At 37.7% G+C, this 19029-nt stretch overlaps 1 protein-coding gene across 4 annotated transcripts in view; it reads left to right on the forward strand.

Annotated features, from left to right (window-relative positions):
* RAP1GDS1 (Rap1 GTPase-GDP dissociation stimulator 1) overlaps nt 1-19029 on the forward strand; it is a 150286-nt gene that overhangs the window by 24111 nt on the left and 107146 nt on the right. For 3 of the 4 annotated variants that reach the window (XM_020901656.2, XM_020901658.2, XM_020901659.2), the window contains exon 2: nt 18294-18404. In XM_020901656.2, coding sequence (XP_020757315.1) covers nt 18294-18404 — 111 coding nt within the window. The remainder of the gene's footprint in view (nt 1-18293; nt 18405-19029) is intronic. The other variant, XM_020901657.2, reaches the window with a different exon arrangement.

The following is a 19029-nucleotide window of genomic DNA, read 5'->3' on the forward strand; positions in this document are numbered from 1 at the left end:
AAGTACTCTTTACATGTCCAGTGATGCTTATTGCATTAGTGGTACCAATGACTAAAATGAAACACAGCAGAAGAAAGTGAAAATGTATACAGGAATGATTGACTAAATTGTGGTGTATATCTGTACTATGAAGTATGGCAGTTATTTAAAAACATGAGTGAGAACTATCCAGATTGGCTTAGAGTAATTTATGAGTTAGTAATTTTGAGTGAGAAAACCAAGATGCAAAAAAGTGGGTGTCATCCCATTTTAGTGAACAAAGCTCCCCAGATTTACTGTATATATCCATACATGATTCTGTAAAGGTTGTTAAAAAAAAAAAATGAAGGCTTAAAAAACTTATTGACATGTAAATAGAGAGGTTGCTATGGGGGCAAGGAAGACCAGGCAAAAAAGGAGATGATATTATCACGTTTATGCATTTTAATCAAGCTTTGTGTATATGTATAAAACATTAAATAACATTGAAAAAGCAAATTGAAAATAGTTCATTTGATGGGTCACATCTGGTGGGTGCCGTTAAATTCTGTGCAGCAGTTGTTCACCGAATGCTTTAGGTGTGAGAGACAGCATGGTGGGTGTAATGAGTAGTACAACTTTGACAGTTATTAATTATTATATCAACAGTCATCAGCAGTGGTTGATTGTTTAATGTGTGCTAGGGCCTATTGTGAGAGCATTATGTGTAACTTCATTTAATCCTCACAACACTCTGGTGAGTGTTGTTATTATATTATTATACTATATATTATGTTATATATGTATTATATTATTATAATAACACTCATCAGAGTGTTGCAAGGATTAAATGAGGTTATGCATAAGGCTCTTACAATAAGCCCTAGCACACATTATATTATTGTTATTATCCCTGGAGGAGGGCATGGCAACCCACTCTGGTATTCTTGCCTGTAGAAACCCCATGGACAGAGGAGGCTGGTGGGCTACAGTCCATGGGGTCGCAAAGATTGTCAGACACAACTGAGTGACTAGCGCAGCACATTATTATTATGTGTTACTTATTATTGTCATCTATATTTTATATATGAGAAAACAGAAAATAAGCTTGTGTAGTTTGTACAATTTAAGTGGTGGAACTAAGATTTGAACCCAGATGAACTGACTCCAGAGGCTATTAATCATTAAAATATGCTGCCATCTTTGCCCGTGAATTGCTTGTTACAGTGAAACAATGGCAACATAGAAAACAGTGAACCCAGTGCCATCATTGAGGTTATGAACAAAATACGGGAGCCTAGAAAAGGAAGGGGTTGATCTGATTACAAGAATATAGAATATCTCACATCAGAATTGAATGTTAGTTGACTCTGCGGAGTAAGTGTAAGTAGTCATTCTGTAGATGGAGAATGCACAGAAAGGCATTTTAGACAGGGAGAATTTAATAAGCACAGTTATAAAAAGGGTTGTATGCCTGAAAAAAAGCTGGTAATGTAGTGGGACTGACATATATAATGTTGTGTGAGAAAGAATAAGAGATGTGGGCATAATATTAGTTGAGGCTCTTGGCTTTGATGTAAGGTATTCTGAACTTTAGGTAATTATTAATGACCGAATACTTTTGAAAGAATAGTGATATGCTTTGAGAAGATCATATTTCTGAGGCCTTTAGCCAGGTGAATAGAAATTGAGAAGTTTGACCCAGGTGTCATAAGATTCAGAAAGAATCTTAACATACTCATTTTACTGTTAATAAGAAAGTTACAGAATCTAAGATTTGTAAAGGAGGAGGGATAATAACCAGAGGGAACTTAAGTCTTCTGTTGGTTTTTGAGTTTTCAACTAGAAGAAATGGATTAAAAGAAAAAAGGAAGCAAATATATTTTAAAGGTTTTTTATTTCCTCACACATAGTATAACTTAATGGAAGACACAATAGACTAATTTGTTAAAAGGTTCTGGGTTTTAGACTTGGCTCAGGACTTAATCTATAAAGATACATTAAGCAAAATAATAAACAGTTACAATTTACAAAAGCTGAAAATACTATGAATTTTAATACACTACTTTCCATTGTCACACTAGTAAAAAACAATGATTTCTTCCTACTTTATTAGATAAACTTAAAAAATAATTTTGTCAGATAGTAAACCCTTTAGATAAGTGAAATAAAATATTCAAGAGAGATTGTTATTATTTCCAGCTCCCTAAGCCACTTGCCCTAAACTGACTTAATGCCATTCATTTTGAGATGAATATGAAATTCTTCCAGGCATGTATTGGCTATATTCTAGGTGCTTCAAAAGCTTGTTAGTACAAAAAAATGTTTTTTATTTGGTGTAATAATGATAGGGTAAAGCTTTGCTACTTTATATGTACATGAAGATTATATTCTCTTCAGTCTCAAGAAATACTTAATCTCTCTCATAAGAATGTTGCTATTACTAAGAGACTGTATATTTAGAAAATACTGAGTGGAATTTGAATTTGGGGCATAAACAAATAGATCTTGAACTTTCACAAACCTGGTTAGCAGCATTCGTCATCAGTAGTGATTTAGTTGTCCAGAGAGATAAATACCTATCTGTCAATCAGTCTGTCCATTCATCCACTACTACATAGTATAGAAGATAAACTCTTAAAAAATTATGCTGCCCTGAATAGCACAAAGAATTTCAGGATTTACCTTTGGAATCTAAAGAAGTGATCCCGTCAGTCTGGTTTATTTCTCTCACTCAGGTTTTGTCTGCTCATAACAGAGATTTGGAGCGACTGAAGAACTTGTAGCTCACACACAGGATTTTATTAAGCAGGCAGTACTCTTAGTGACAAACTAGTTACAGCTCGAGCAGGCAGCAGACTCCTGAGACACACGAGCAGGCGGCCCCGGAAGGAGCGCGCGGAGCCGCCTGGGCGTCTCCTCCTGTACTTTGTTTCCTCCGCCTGGAGTAGGGTTGGTTATGCTCGGTGCACAATAGGGGATGCTACCAGTGTTTGCCTCATTGGTTATGCCCAGCAGCAATCAGGGAAGGGGCTGTGCTTTGGTCAGTGTTTTCTTGCCTGTGGTTCTCGCTCTGGTCCTCCACTTCCCCTTTCACGCGTTTTTGTTTTGTTCTTTTAACCCTCTGCATGATTCTGCCATCTTGGACTCCTTTTTCTATTCTGACTCTCTGACATTGCAGAGGAACTTATTTACAAGACAGAAATAGACTCAAACACACAGAAAACAACCTTGCATTTACTAGAGGGGGAAGAATAAATTAGGGATTTGGGATTAACAGATGCATACTACTATATATAAAATATTAAGACTTATTGTATAGCACAGGGAGCTGTGTTCAATATCTTGTAATAACCTATAATGGAAAAGAATTTGAAAGACAGTGTGTATATGTATATGTACACACTGTTTTTCGTATATATATATATATATCTCCAAATCACTTTATTGTACACCTGAAACATTGTAAATCAACTCTATTTCAAATTAAAAAAAAAAACAAATTTTGGATTAATGAGATTCAGAAAGAAAAAATGAACATAACACTAAAAGCTGAATAATTCTAGGTCCTAAAATAATTCCCTTTTGGACCTATTTTGTGACTAAATATCAATATCCTTGCATATGAGATAGTGCTTTAAGCATTCTGGTATTTAATTAGGGAATAATACTTGGAAAGTACAGATTTGTTAAAAATGAATGGTATGTCTTCTCTACCATCAGCTGTTCTGACCATCAGCTTCACTCTGCAGGTTGACGGTAAAGCAAAAGTTGCACAGTGCACACTCCTTTACTTTACATTACTATATTAGAAATAAACAGTGGTTGTTTTTCTCTTTTAAGAAAAAAGAACTTCAGGACTTCCTATCTTAATATAACTGTCTCATTTTGAGACTGGCCATTTTGCACAGTATATTCTTTGAAAGTGATTATCTTAAGCACTTCTGTAGTCCAATTATTTAAATATAAAAATAGCCCCACCTTTCTCATTGTTTTTTTAGATTGATATAAAGAAAAGAGAAACTGATAGCTGTAAAATTTTAGGTCTTACTAAAACACTTCTATTGCAATACATAAATAAAGACCAGTAAATTGACTTTCTATCTGATAGAAGAGAAATTGGAGCATAGAGAGCCTCTGGTGCCTAACGGTATACAGCATTAGAAGAGAAAAGACTGGACAAGGTTGTTTTAAAAGTTCTAGCAGGAAGTATTGGAGAAGGCAGTGGCACCCCACTCCAGTACTCTTGCCTGGAAAATTCCATGGACGGAGGAGTCTGGTGGGCTGTGGTCCATGGGGTCGCTAAGAGTCGGACACGACTGAGTGACTTCACTTTCCCTTTTCACTTTCATGTGCTGGAGAAGGAAGGAAATGGCAACCCGCTCCAGTGTTCTTGCCTGGAGAATCCCAGGGACGGCGGAGCCTGGTGGGCTGCCGTCTATGGGGTCGTACAGAGTCAGACACGACTGAAGCGACTTAGCAGCAGCAGGAAGTATAGCTGTGTTCATGTCTTCATGTCTTAATATCTTTAACAAGGGCTTCTAAGAGGAAACACCTGAAATGAGAGCTAGCTTGCTGATCATGGTCAACAAAAGTTACAGTCATATTTTATCCAAATATAACAAGTTCTGAAAAGTGGCAGTTTTTCACACTGATAAGTAGATGGCTGGATAGATAAAGGAAGTTATCTGTTCAGCTGGGTAAAGGAAGGAAGGACAGAAAGAGAGCCAGCATGACATTCTATATATTTATTCTTTTAATAATTGTTTTGAAGTATAGTTGATTTACTGTATTGTGTTAGTTTCAGGTATACATATATGTACATATCTATATTCTTTTTCTATTTTTTTCATTATAGTTTGTTACAAGATACTGAATATAGTTTCTTGTGCTATACAGTTAACCCTTGTTGATTATATGTAGTAGTGTGCATCTGTTATTTTCATACTCCCATTTATACCTCCCTGCCACTTTGGTAACCATATTTGTTTTCCATGTCTGTGAATCTGTTTCTCTTTTGTAAATAAGTTCATTTGTACTAATTTTTAGATTCCATGTATAAGTGATAGCATATAATACTTGTCTTCCTCTGGATTCCACGTGTAAGTCATAGCATATAATACTTGTCTTCCTCCAGATTCCATGTGTAAGTGATACCATATAATACTTGTCTTCCTCTAGATTCCACGTGTAAGTGATACCATATAATACTTGTCTTCCTTTAGATTCCACGTGTAAGTGATACCATATAATACTTGTCTTCCTCTAGATTCCACGTGTAAGTGATACCATATAATACTTGTCTTCCTCTAGATTCCACGTGTAAGTGATACCATATAATACTTGTCTTCCTCTAGATTCCACGTGTAAGTGATACCATATAATACTTGTCTTCCTTTAGATTCCACGTGTAAGTGATACCATATAATACTTGTCTTCCTCTAGATTCCATGTGTAAGTGATACCATATAATATTTGTCTTCCTCTAGATTCCACGTGTAAGTGATACCATATAATACTTGTCTTCCTTTAGATTCCACGTGTGATACCATATAATACTTGTCTTCCTCTAGATTCCACGTGTAAGTGATACCATATAATACTTGTCTTCCTTTAGATTCCACGTGTAAGTGATACCATATAATACTTGTCTTCCTCTAGATTCCACGTGTAAGTGATACCATATAATATTTGTCTTCCTCTAGATTCCACGTGTAAGTGATACCATATAATACTTGTCTTCCTCTAGATTCCACATGTAAGTGATACCATATAATACTTGTCTTCCTCTAGATTTCACGTGTAAGTGATACCATATAATACTTGTCTTCCTCTAGATTCCACATGTAAGTGATACCATATAATACTTGTCTTCCTTTAGATTCCACGTGTAAGTGATACCATATAATACTTGTCTTCCTCTAGATTCCACGTGTAAGTGATACCATATAATACTTGTCTTCCTCTAGATTCCACATGTAAGTGATACCATATAATACTTGTCTTCCTTTAGATTCCACGTGTAAGTGATACCATATAATATTTGTCTTCCTCTAGATTCCATGTGTAAGTGATACCATATAATATTTGTCTTCCTTTAGATTCCACGTGTAAGTGATACCATATAATACTTGTCTTCCTCTAGATTCCACGTGTAAGTGATACCATATAATACTTGTCTTCCTTTAGATTCCACGTGTAAGTGATACCATATAATACTTGTCTTCCTCTAGATTCCACGTGTAAGTGATACCATATAATACTTGTCTTCCTCTAGATTCCATGTGTAAGCGATACCATATAATACTTGTCTTAGTCTGATTTCACTTGGTATGATAATCTCTAGGTCCATCCACATTGTTGCAAATGGCAGAACATTATTCTTTTAAGGGCTGGTTAATATTCCATTGTGGGCTTCCCTGATAGCTCGGTGGTAAAGAACTCACCTGCCAATGCAGGAGACGCAGATTCTATCCTTGGGTCGGGAAGATCCCCTGGAGGAAGAGATGGCAGCTGGCTCTGGTATTCTTGCCTGGGGAATCCCACGGATGGAGGAGCCCGAGGGTCTACCATTCATGGGGTTGCCAGAGTCGGACACGACTTAGTGACGGTATATATATATTTTTTCCCCCATTCTTATATACGTATACATATATCATTATATGGCCATACTTTTTTAGATTCTGTTCCTGTATAGGTCATTACCACATGATCCAGGAATCCCACTCCTCTGCGTATATCTGGAAAAGATGAAGGCTCTAATTAAAAAAGATATATATGCTGAGTGGGATTGCTGAATCATGTGGTAACCATTGTATTTTGATTTGCACTTCTCTAATAATTAGCATTGTTTAGCATCTTTTCATATGTCTGTTATGTCTGCTATCTGTATGTCTTTGGAGACATGTCTGTTTAGGTCTCTTGCCCATCTTTTGATTGGATTATTTGGGTATTTTTGTTACTGATCAGCATATCATTCTAATTCTCTGGTGAACATGTCTGTTATCCAGAGAGAGAAGAGGACTCTGGGCAAAACCAAGGTCACATTAACATTAAAGGGGCAGGTAGAGAAGAAGACCAAGAACAAATGTTCAGAGGCGCTAGTGCTTTGAAGTAAGAGGAGGAGAAAGAGTCTTGTTGCAAGGATATTAAATAAGAGTCAAGAACAGTCCATTGGACTTGTCAAGATATCATTTAAGACTTTTGCCAGACTAATTTTGATAGCTTTAGAGAACTTTGTTAGATTGTGGTTTTAAGAGTGATTGAGTGGTTAAGAAGTAGGAGACACAGAATTAATGACCAAAGTCAGTTTTCCTTTAACTCTTTGAAGATGTCATATTTTCTTTCATAAGATAAGCTAGACCATATGCTGTCATATAAGAAATTATTCTTTTAAGAAAAAAAATTCATTTTAGTTGTTAATACTGCTTAATACTAGAACTTCACATGAAAATTAGCCTGCTCTACTTACTGCCTCTGCCCTCCCCACCAGCCAGGAGCTTAGCAATTTTCTATTAGAACATGCCCTCCCCACCAGCCAGAAGCTTAGAAGTTTTCTATTAGAACAGTTATAGTGCCTTAAATCTTGGTTTAGTCGCTAAATAATGTCTGACTCTTTGTGACCCCATGAACTGTAGCCTACCAGGCTTCTCTGTCCATGGGATTCTCCAGGCAAGAATAATGGAGTGGGTTGCCATTTCCTTCTCCAGGGGATCTTCCTGACTCCCAGGGATCAAAACAGGGTCTTCTGCATTGAGGGCAGATTCTTTACCGACTAAGCCACTGTGGAGGTCCGTCTTAAATCATTCACTTCAGTTCAGTCGCTCACTTGTGTCTGACTCTTTGCAACCCCATGAACCGCAACACACCAGGCCTCCCTGTCCATCGCCAACTCCTGGAGTCCACCCAAACCCATGTCCATTGAGTCGATGATAGTGAATGTAAAATACAGAAATATGGATGGTATGCACAAAAAATTCGGATGGTAAGGATTCACTACTGAGATGTACTGTCACAGTTTGAGGGAGTCCAAAAATAATACCCTCTGTTGGCATCCCACTCCGATATTCTTCCCTAGAGAATCCCATGTACTTAGGAGCCTGGCGGACTATGGTCCATGAGGTTGCAAAGAGTCAAACATGACTGAAGCAACTTAGCATAGCATCCCTGCCCAAGTTCAGAATCATTGGCGATATAAGCAGATGAATTCTCTGGTGGAATTCAGAATAACTGCTTTAAAATTGATGAAGTCTAGAGTGAAGGACAGGGCTTATTTGCATAGTCACAAAGTAACAGCTAATACTTCAGGGCTGACTTAGATGTGTTTACTAATAAGCTTGTTACTGGTGCAGCTGGACAGCCAAAGAGAGGGAGAAACAGAATTCTTGCCCCTTCTGCTGAAAGGTAGGACCCCAGGAGGGGCTGAGCTATGCATACCTAGTTCCTCTCTTTTGACTTATTAGTGAGATAAATCACTCCTCTCCTGGATAATGGAGGTGGCAGTTGCCGAGTGAGGAGGCAGAAGTGTTACTGTAATAGAAATTCCTGGGAAGGAAGCTTGAGACCAGTGGAAAAGGGGTTACTGCCCCAGGTCATTTTATTTTCCAGTATGCTCTTGTAATGAGGTATAATTCACGCAAACTAAAATGAACAGATTTTATGTGCACAGTTTGAGCTTTGACAAATGTACATACTTATGTAATCACTATTTCCATCAAGATAACAACATTCTAACACTTTTTAAAATGGATTCACAGTACGAGTTTTTTAAGTAGTAGCCTCCTAATTCATTTAAAATGCTTTAAAGATATATTAAATTTGTAATAATTCTGTTGACAGCTTTGACTGTCTCTGGATGAAGAATTTAGTGGACTTTTCCTCAAAAAGTCTCACATCATTACATACATAGTTATTTCTACGGAGAGACTGAATGGTTTTTTTTTTTAACTGAGTAGAAATCTTTTAAAAAATATATGTCATTTTTAGTTATATATTTTATATCCTTAAGTACTTAAATTGGCTTCATTAATATCTTTCTATATTAAAATATAACATCCTGATTTATATTTCTGATGATATGGAATGCCTATTTAACAGGTAACATTTATTGAATACCTTCCCTTCCCTGTTGGTATACTTTGTCTCATAAGTGGGTGATACAGAGGATGGTAACTAGACAGCTTTCTGCAAGTAAGGAATGCGGTCCTTTATGCACTGGGTTAGTTTAACAAATATTGACTGGCTACCTTTTTGTGCCAGGTAATAGGTATAGTGCAATGACTATAATTGACAAGGTGCCCCATACGATATAGTGGCGGAGCAGCTGTGAAGGCTGGATGCGGTGATAGAAAATGACTCTAGAGGGCTGAGCAAGAGGAGATTCAGACGAGCACGGGTGGGCTCTGAGGTGGTGACAGTTAGGCTGAAACTTAATGAGAAGGGGATGTCAAGCAAGGAGCCCTGGGGACGGAGTCAAGGGAAAAAAAGAAGGAAAACAGGTCCAGATGTCTATACACATAGTACTAAATAAGTCTTAACCACTTTTGTTACTTGTTGACTGATAGTTTTGATGGATTATTATCATTTGACTAACAGGGTATCCTGTTTTTTCCTCAGTGTTGTGGTAAATATTTGTTACTTTTAGTAATATCAGCTTAGATATTATATCTTATTCATACTTTATTTCAGAAAAATCAACCTAATAGCTACCTACTAAGATTGAACAAGTATATCTGAGATATGATTCCTTATGACTTCTTTTTAGTTAACAGAAGACATACATATGGACATAGTCTTCTTTTCCTTTAGGGAAAAAAATCAATTTCTTAAGTTATTTGAGCTCTCTTAAAATAAGTATTAACAGTGGTTGTGAATGATACACTGAAATTTTTAATAAAGTTTATTTAGGATTATTAGGTTAGCCACAAGTTGTATGAGGCATCACTGGAGCATGTTAGTATTATATAACATAAAATTTTAAGTTTACTTTTTCCTGGGTTAGCCTGGAAAATAAATGACCACTTATTTTATAATTGTTGTTTAGTCAGTGGAGAAGCCAATGGCACCCCACTCCAGTACTCTTGCCTAGAAATCCCATGGACGGAGGAGCCTGGTGGGCTACGGTCCATGGGGTCGCTACGAGTCGGACACGACTGAGCGACTTCACTTTCACTTTGCACTTTCACACATTGGGGAAGGAAATGGCAACCCTCTCCAGTGTTCTTGCCTGGAGAATCCCAGGGACGGGGGAGCCTGGTGGGCTGCCATCTGTGGGGTCGCACAGAGTCGGACACGACTGAAGCGACTTGGCAGCGGCAGCAGTCAGTAATGTCTGACTGTTTGTGACCCCATGGACTGCAGCATGCCAGGCTTCCTGTCTTTCACTAACTCCCTGAGTTTGCTCAAACTCATTGAGTTCATGATGCCATCTAACCATCTCATCGTCTGCCACCCGCTTCTCCTCCTGCCCTCAATCTTTCCCAGTGTCAAGGTCTTTTCCAATGAGTCTGCTGTTCGCATCAGATGGCCAAAGTTTTGGAGCTTCAGTGTCAGCATCAGCCCTTCCAATGAGTATTCAAGGTTGATTTCCTTTAGCATTGACTGGTTTGATTTACTTGTAGTCCAAGGGACTCTCAAGAGCACAGTTTGAAAGTATCAATTTTTAAGCACTCAGCCTTCTTTATGGTCCAACTCTCACATCCATACATGACTACTGGAAAAACTATAGCTTTTTGGACCTTTGTTGGTAAGGTGATAGCTCTGCTTTTAATAGGCTGTCTAGGTTTGTTATAACTTTTCTTCCACAGAGCAAAGGTCTTTTAATTTCATGGCTGCAGTCACCATTCGCAGTGATTTTGGAGCCCAAGAAAATAAAGTCTGTCACTTTTTCAGTTTTTTCCCCATCTATTTGCTATGGAGTATGAAGTGATGGGACCAGATGCCATGATCTTTGTTTTTTTAATGTTGAATTTTAAGCCAGCTTTTTTACTCTCCTCTTTCACCTTCATCAAGAGGCTCTTTAGTTCTGTTAGTTTTCTGCCATAAGGTGGTGTCCTCTGCATATCTGAGGTTGTTTATATTTCTCCCAGCAATTTTGATTCCAGCTTGTACTTCATGCAGCCCGGCATTTCACATGATGTACTCTGCATATAAGTTAAATAAGCAGGTTTGACAATATACAGCCTTGATGTACTCCTTTTTCAAATTTGAACCAGTCCATTGTTCCATGTCCAGTTCTAACTGTTGCTTCTTTACCTGCATACAAGTTTCTCAGGAGGCGGGTAAGGTAATCTTGTATACCCATCGCTTTAAGAATTTTCCAGTTTGCTGTGATCCACACAGACAAAGGCTTTCACGTAGTCAATGAAGCAGAAGTAGATGTTCTTATGAAATTTCTGTAGTTTTTTCTGTGATCCTATGGATGTTGCCAATTTGATCTCCAGTTCCTCTGTCTTTTCTTTTTTTTTTTTTCTCTCTGTCTTTTCTAAATCAAGTTTATACATCTGGAAGTTCTCGGTTCATGTACTGTTGAAGTCCAGCCTGGAGAATTTTGAGCCTGACTTTTTGGCATGTGAATTGAGTGCAATTATGTATTAGTTTGCACATTCTTTGGCATTGCCCTTCCTTGGGATTGGAATGAAAACTGACCTTTTCCAGCCCTGTGGCCACTTCTGAGTTTTCCAAATTTGCTGACATATTGAATGTAGCACTTTAACAGCATCATCTTTTAGGATTTGAAATAGCTCAACTATAATTCCATCACTTCCACTAGCTTTGCTCATAGTGATGCTTCCTAAGGCCCACTTGACTTCACACTCCAGGATGTCTGACTGTAGGTAAGTGACCACACCATTATGGTTGTCCAGGTCATCAAGACCTTTTTTTGTATAGTTCTGTGTATTCTGCCACCTCTTCTTATTATCTTCTGCTTCTGTTAGGTCCCTACCATTTCTGTCCTTTATTGTGCCCATCTTTGCATGAAATGTTCCCTTGGTATCTCTAATTTTCTTGAAGAGATCTCTGGTCTTTCCCATTCTATTTTTTTCCTCTATTTCTTTGCCCTGATCACTGAGGAAGGTTTTCTTATCTCTGTTTGCTATTCTTGGGAACTGTGCATTCAGATGGGCATATCTTTCCTTTTCTCCTTTGCCTTTCATGTGTCTTCTTTTCTCAGCTATTTGTAAGGCCTCCTCAGGCAACCACTTTGCCTTTTTGCATTTCTTTTTCTTAGAGATGGTTTTGATCACCACCTCCTAGTGCTACGAACCTTTGTCCGTAGTTCTTCAGGCACTCTGTCAGATCTTATCCTTTGAATCTATTTGTGACTTCCACTGGATAATCATGAGGGATTTGATTAGGTCATACTGAGTGTCCTAGTGGTTTTCCCTTCTTTCTTCTGTTTAAATCTGAATTTTGCAGTAAGTCTATTAAAGTTTATACCTTATTTGAGGCAGGGTGCTCAGGGCTTGTGCACTGGATGGGGAACACATGTACACCCATGGCTGATTCATGTGAATGTATGGCAAAAACCACCACAATATTGTAAAGTAATTAACCTCCAATTAAAATAAAAATAAATAAATAAATGAAAAGTTTATAGCTTATTTGAAGTAAGAAAATGCCTGAGTTCAGAGATCTGAGCCACAGGCAGCTCCTGGTCTTGTTTTTGCTGACTGTATAGAGTTTCTCCATCTTCAGCTGGGAAGAATATAATCACTCTGATTTCAGTATTGACCATCTGGTGATGTCCATGTGTAGAGTAGTCTTCCGTGTTGTTGGAAGAGTGTGCTTGCTATGACCAATGCAAAACTGTTAGCCTTTCCCCTTCTTCGTTTTGTACTCCAAGGCTAAATTTGCCAGTTACTCCAGGTATCTCTTGACTTCCTACTTTTGCATTCCATTCCCCTGTGATGAGGCTTCTCTTGTGAGTCGGATGGTAAAGAATCTGCCTGCAATGCAGGAGACCCGAGTTTGATCCCTGGGTCAGGAAGATTCCCTAGAGAAGGAAATGGCAACCCACTCCAGTATTCTTGCCTGGAAAATCCCATGGACTGAGGAGCCTGGCGGGCTACAGTCCACAGGGTCACAAAGAATCAGACACAACTAAGTGACTAACACTGACACCCCTGTGAAGAAAAGGACCTTTGTTTGGTGTTGGTTCTAGAAATCTTGTAGGTCTTCATAGAACTGTTCAGCTTCAGCTTCTTCAGCATTAGTGGTTGGGGTTTAGACTGGGATTACTGTGATGTTGAGTGGTTTGCCTTGGAAACAAACCAAAGTCATAAGCTGGCAGTGTACAAAATTCTATTAAAATGTATACCTTACTTTGAAGTAAGACAATGCCTGAAATTCAGATACTACAGCAGCAATCTCAGGGGTCTTTGGTATCCTATTAGGGTGTCTGTGACGTCAAAACTATTTGCATAGTATCAAGACATTTTTTTCTCTCTTTCACTGTGTTGACATTTGCATTCACAGTGTTCTAAAAGTAATTGGAGTTGAAAACTGCTGGTGCTTCAGTGTGTGCTAATCAGTAGTATCAGAAACTGCAATAATTAGTAGTTATTGTATTCTTTATTACCATATACTTGAGGTTGAAAAAAATGCCAATTTCACTTAAGAATGTCCATGATGTGGGCTTCTCTGGCGGTCCAATAGTTAAAACTTTGCCTTCCAATGTATCAAGTATGGGTTCAGTCCCTGATCTGGGAGCTAATATCTCCCATGGCTCAGGGTTAAAAAAAAAGAAGAAGAAGAAAACAAAACAAAAACAGAAGCAGTGTTGTAAAAAATTCAGTGTAGATTTTTGGCACGTTCCACATTAAAAAAAAAAAAGACCATGTTTTTAAAACTCTCAACCTTTTCGTACACTTTTGAAAGTATACTATGTGATAAAATGGGAAGTACACATAAAACACTTGCATTGCATTGTTAATTCTGATAGTTATCTCTAAGTAAAGCAGTCATGCACTCTTGAGTTGTGAGCTGACTGAGATACTTTTTTTCCCATGGAATAGCTTTTTTTTTTTTTTTTTGAGAACTGAGAGATAAGCTGGCTTTTCATAATTGGCAGATATTTTCTCACAAAGGAATGAGGTTAATTTGTCACTGAAGAAAAAATTGACAGTATCTGTTCCTAGTGATAAAATTAAGAATTTTTAAGAGAAAATTGGAACTTTGGAAAACTTGTATCACTTTCAGCTTGATAGCTTCCTAATACCTAGTCTTTAAAAAAGATTAGTGATGATATTAACAAATATGATATCTTGAAATAGTACAATGGAATGTGTCAAATATTTGGAAGATGTGCCAAATCTCCATTACCTAATTTTTTAAATGATCAGTTCATCTATGATAAACATATTGCATGTATAAAAGCTTCAAAGTGCAAAAGAGCAATAGCTTTTCATGTAACTTGGCAGTGCTCATTATGTTTCAGATTTCACATGGCAACTAATGTTTAAGAAAATACTGCGTATTAAGTTTTGGTATGGTATCAAATAATGCCCACCATTATCTGAAGAGGCAGTTAAAATACTGTCTTGTTTCTCAACTGTGTATATGTGTGAGACTGAGTTTTTTTCTTCTACTCAACCAAAACAACAAATTATAAACAATTGAGTACAGAAGCAGATATGAGAATCCAGTTTTCTTCTATAGGGCAGACGTTGTAGAGACTTGTGAAAATGTAGGGCAGTGCTGCTCTTCTGTAAGTTTTCTCAGTTTTTAAGTATTTTTCATTAAAAATAAAATTATGTTAATAGTTTTATGTTAGTTTTAAATGAATTAATAAAGTCAGTCTTTAAAAAAGTCTCATTTTTAATTTTTAGTATGTTAAATATCAGTATAAATAATTTTAAAAAGAGCTCTTTTCGTACATGATGCTATACACAGAAAATCCTAAAGACACCACCAGAAACTATCATACCTTATCAATAAATTTGGTAAAATTGCAGAGTACAAAATTATTATACAGAAATTTGTTGCATTTCTATACACTAACAATGAACTATCAGAAAGAGAAGTTATGATGATAATCCCATTTACTATTGCATCAAAAAGAATAAAATACCTAGGAATAAACCAACCTGAGGAGGTAAAAGACCTGTACTTGGAAAGCTATGAGACATTGATGAAAGAAATTGAGATTACACAAGCAGGTGAAGATATACAGTATTCTTGGATTGAAAGAATTACTATTGTTAAAATAACCATACTACCCAAGGCAATCTACAGATGCAACCCTTGTCAAAATACCAATGGCATTTTTCACAGAACTAAAACAAATAATTTAATAATTTGTGTGGAAGCACAAAAGACCCTGAAAAGCCAAAACAATCCTGAGAAAGAAGACCAGAGCTGAAGGAATTACACACCTTTACTTCAGACTATACTACAAAGCTGCAGTCATCAAAACAGTATGGTGCTGGCACAGGCATCACCAAGGATAAAGAGAATAGAAAGCCCAGAAATAAACTGACACACTCATGGTCCATTAATATACAGCAAAGGAAGCAAGACCATACAGTGGAGAAAAGATGGTGTCTTCAATAAGTAGTGCTGGGAAAACTGGATAGCTTCATGGAAAAGATGAAGTTAGAACATTTTCTAATACCGTGTGCAAAGCTATACTCCAGATGGGTTAGAGACCTAAATACAGGACCAGAAACTATAAAATTCCTAGAGGAAAATATAAAGAGAACGCTTTTTGATATAAATTGTAGCAGTAGTTTTTTGAATCAGTCTCCTAAAGCAAAGGAAATAAATAAAAGCAAAAATAAACAAATGGGACCTAGTTAAATTTAAAAGCATTTGTGCTTCAAAGGAAAGCATCAACAAAACAAAAAGCCTTCTAAATGGGAGAAAATATTTGCTAATAATATGACCAATAACAGGTTAATATTCCTAAATGTATAAGTAGCTCATACAGCTTAAAATCAGAAAAGCCAAGGAGCCTGATTAAAAAATGGACAGAAGACCTGAACAGATATTTTCCAAAGACATGCAGATGACCATTCAGTTCAGTTCAGTCGCTCAGTTGTGTCCAACTGTTTGCAACCCCATGAACTGCAGCATGCCAGGCCTCCTTGTCCATCACCAACTCCCGGAGTCATCACCAACTCCCGGAGTCCACCCAAACCCATGTCCATTGAGTCAGTTATGCCATCCAACCATCTCATCTTCTGTCATCCCCTTCTCTTCCTGCCCTCAGTCTTTCCCGGCATCGGGGTCTTTTCAAATGAGTCAGCTCTTCACATCAGGTGGCCAAAGTATTGGAGTTTGAGCTTCCACATCAGTCCTTCCAAAGAACACCCAGGACTGATCTCCATTAGGCACATTAAAAAATGTTCAACATCATTAATCATCAGGGAAATATGTCCGAACCACAATGAGATATCACCCAGCACCTGACAGAATGGATGTCATTAAAAAGACCACAAGTAACACATGTTGGTGAGGATGTGGAGAAAAGGGAATCCTTGTATATATACTGTTAGCAGGAATGTAAATTGGTGCAACCACTGGAAAACACTATGGAGATTTCTCTAAAAATAGAACTACCATATGAGCCTGCAATTCCACTCCTGGGTATACATACCAAAACACTAATTCAAAATGTTACATTCATCCCAGTGTTCATAGCAGCCCCTCTCCCCTTCCTTCTCCACACTAGTTACCACTACTTTGTTCTCTGTATCAGTGAGTCTGTTTATTTTTTGCTGTATTTACTAGTTTGCTGTATTTTTTAGATTCTACATGTAAATACTGAGACATTATTTGTCTCAGTATTCCAGTATAAAAAAAGAAGGAAATTCTGCCATTTGCAACAACGTGGGTAGACCCAGAGAGTATTATGCTAAGTGAAGTAAGTCAGACAAATACTGTATGGTATCATTTATATGTGGAACTTTAAAAATGCAACAAACTAGTAAATACAGCAAAAAAGAAACAGACTCACTGATACATAGAATAAAGCTTGGGCAATTAAAGGGTAGAGGATTAAGTAGTACAAACTATGATGTAGAAAATAAGCTACAAGGGTATATTGTACAATATAGGGAATACAGCAAGTATTTTATAATAACTATAAATAGATTATAACATTGAAAATTGTGAATCACTGTACTATACACCTGTTACTTACGTAACATTGTTCATCAAATATACTTCAATAAAAATTTAATAACTCCTTGGCATGCTAAATAATTTTTAATATGTAAAAGATTTTAACAATCTATGGTCTAGAGAAATCCATATATAATTTGGAAGAGCATGTTTTAAAGGGCTTCCCAGGTGGCTCAGTGGTAAGGAGCCCGCCTGTCAATGCAGTAGCTGCAGCCGCTGCTGCCAAGTCGCTTCAGTCGTGTCCGACTCTGTGTGACCCCACAGGTGGCAGCCCACCAGGCTCCCCCGTCCCTGGGGTTCTCCAGGCAAGATCACTGGAGTGAGTTGCCAGTTCCTTCTCCAGTGGTCAATGTAGTAGACGTGGGTTCAGTCTTTGGGTCTGGAAGATCCTCTGGAGGAGGAAATGGCAATCCAGTCCAGTATTCTTGCCTGGGAAATCCCGTGTACAGAGGAGTCTGGAGGGCTACAGCGCATGGGGTCACAAAAAGTCAGACTCGACTTAGTGACCAAGCATGCAAAGTGCTGTAAAATCCAGAATGTACACGTTTTGGCTTAAAGCAGTACTTTGAAGTGTTTAAGTGGCAGTTTTTAAAAGCTTTATATTAGTGAGCATCCCCGTAGACAGGGGCTTCTGTTCCTGGAATTCTCCAGGCAAGGATACTGGGGGGGTAGCCATTCCCTTCCTTCCCCAGGGGATCTTCCCCATCTTTGAGCCTCTCGCATTGTAGGCAGATTGTTTACCATCTGAGCCATCAGGGAAGCCCACAGTAATAATCAGACTTTATTATTTTAAGTCAAATTATTTTGAAACTTTTCTAAAGCTTCATTTTCATTTTATGTATTTAAAATGCAACAGAGGAAGCCAAAAAATGTAATCCATTATTACTTGCAAAGCTTATGCAAGTTTTTGTGGACTTTTCATTTTTTTCAGTTAACCATGGCTGGTTCGTGAACAATAGATAAGGTATAAGAATGCTGAAAAGATGTTCTGTGACTACAGAATATTCTTGGTATCATACAGATGAAGTGACTATTTTATATGAGTTAAATGGATAAAATTTTATTTAAAAATGAGTAATTGTATAGTCCGTTGCTGTTTTGGAACGCATATGAAAATAATTCACCATAATGGGAGCCTTTTGCCTGTTTGTACTGTTGATCATGCAACATGATGGTTAGTGAGGTTTCTGATTTCTCTTTTTTTCTCTAAGCAGATAATCTCAGTGATACCTTGAAGAAGCTGAAGATTACAGCTGCTGACAGAACTGATGATAGTTTAGAAGGATGCTTGGATTGTCTACTTCAAGCTTTGACGCAGAATAGTAAGTTGATTTTTTTTGGCTGGTGGGGAGCGGTGCCCTGGTGGTTTAGACGGTAGAATCTGCCTGCAGTGCAGGAGACCTGGGTTTGATTCCTGGGTTGGGAAGATCCACTGGAGATGGAAATGGCAACCCACTCCAGTACTCTTGCCTGGAAAATTCCATGGATGGAGGAGCCTGGCAGGCTACAGTACATGGGGTCGCAAAGAGTTGGACACAACTGAGCAACTTCACTTTGCTTTATTTTACACTTTAGTAAGTTTTTTAATGTTTACTCAAATGCCAAACCAAAAAAAAAAAAAAATCAAGTCAGCAGTCTTTCAGAAATTCATATATAGTTTAGCAAATAACTTGCATTTACATTGTTTGAATTCTTTTGAATCCTATGTTTGAATACTGATGTTGTTTCACTTGTTCCACCCTCCTACCTACCTCCCCACCCCCAGGATACTGAAAGCCAAGTTGATAGGCAGAAGAAAGGAGGAATTGATTGGTAGTGATGACATTAATACCAGTCCCAGAGAGAGGCAGTTCTTAACAGACGTGCCCCAGGAGTTGTTTTTCTTCTTAACACCTACATTTGTGCTTTAAAAAAAAAGACTGTGTTTACGTGTGGAGAGGAGAAACA

The sequence above is a fragment of the Odocoileus virginianus genome, chromosome 21, assembly GCF_023699985.2.
Source record: "Odocoileus virginianus isolate 20LAN1187 ecotype Illinois chromosome 21, Ovbor_1.2, whole genome shotgun sequence".
Taxonomy (NCBI): Eukaryota; Metazoa; Chordata; class Mammalia; order Artiodactyla; family Cervidae; genus Odocoileus; species Odocoileus virginianus.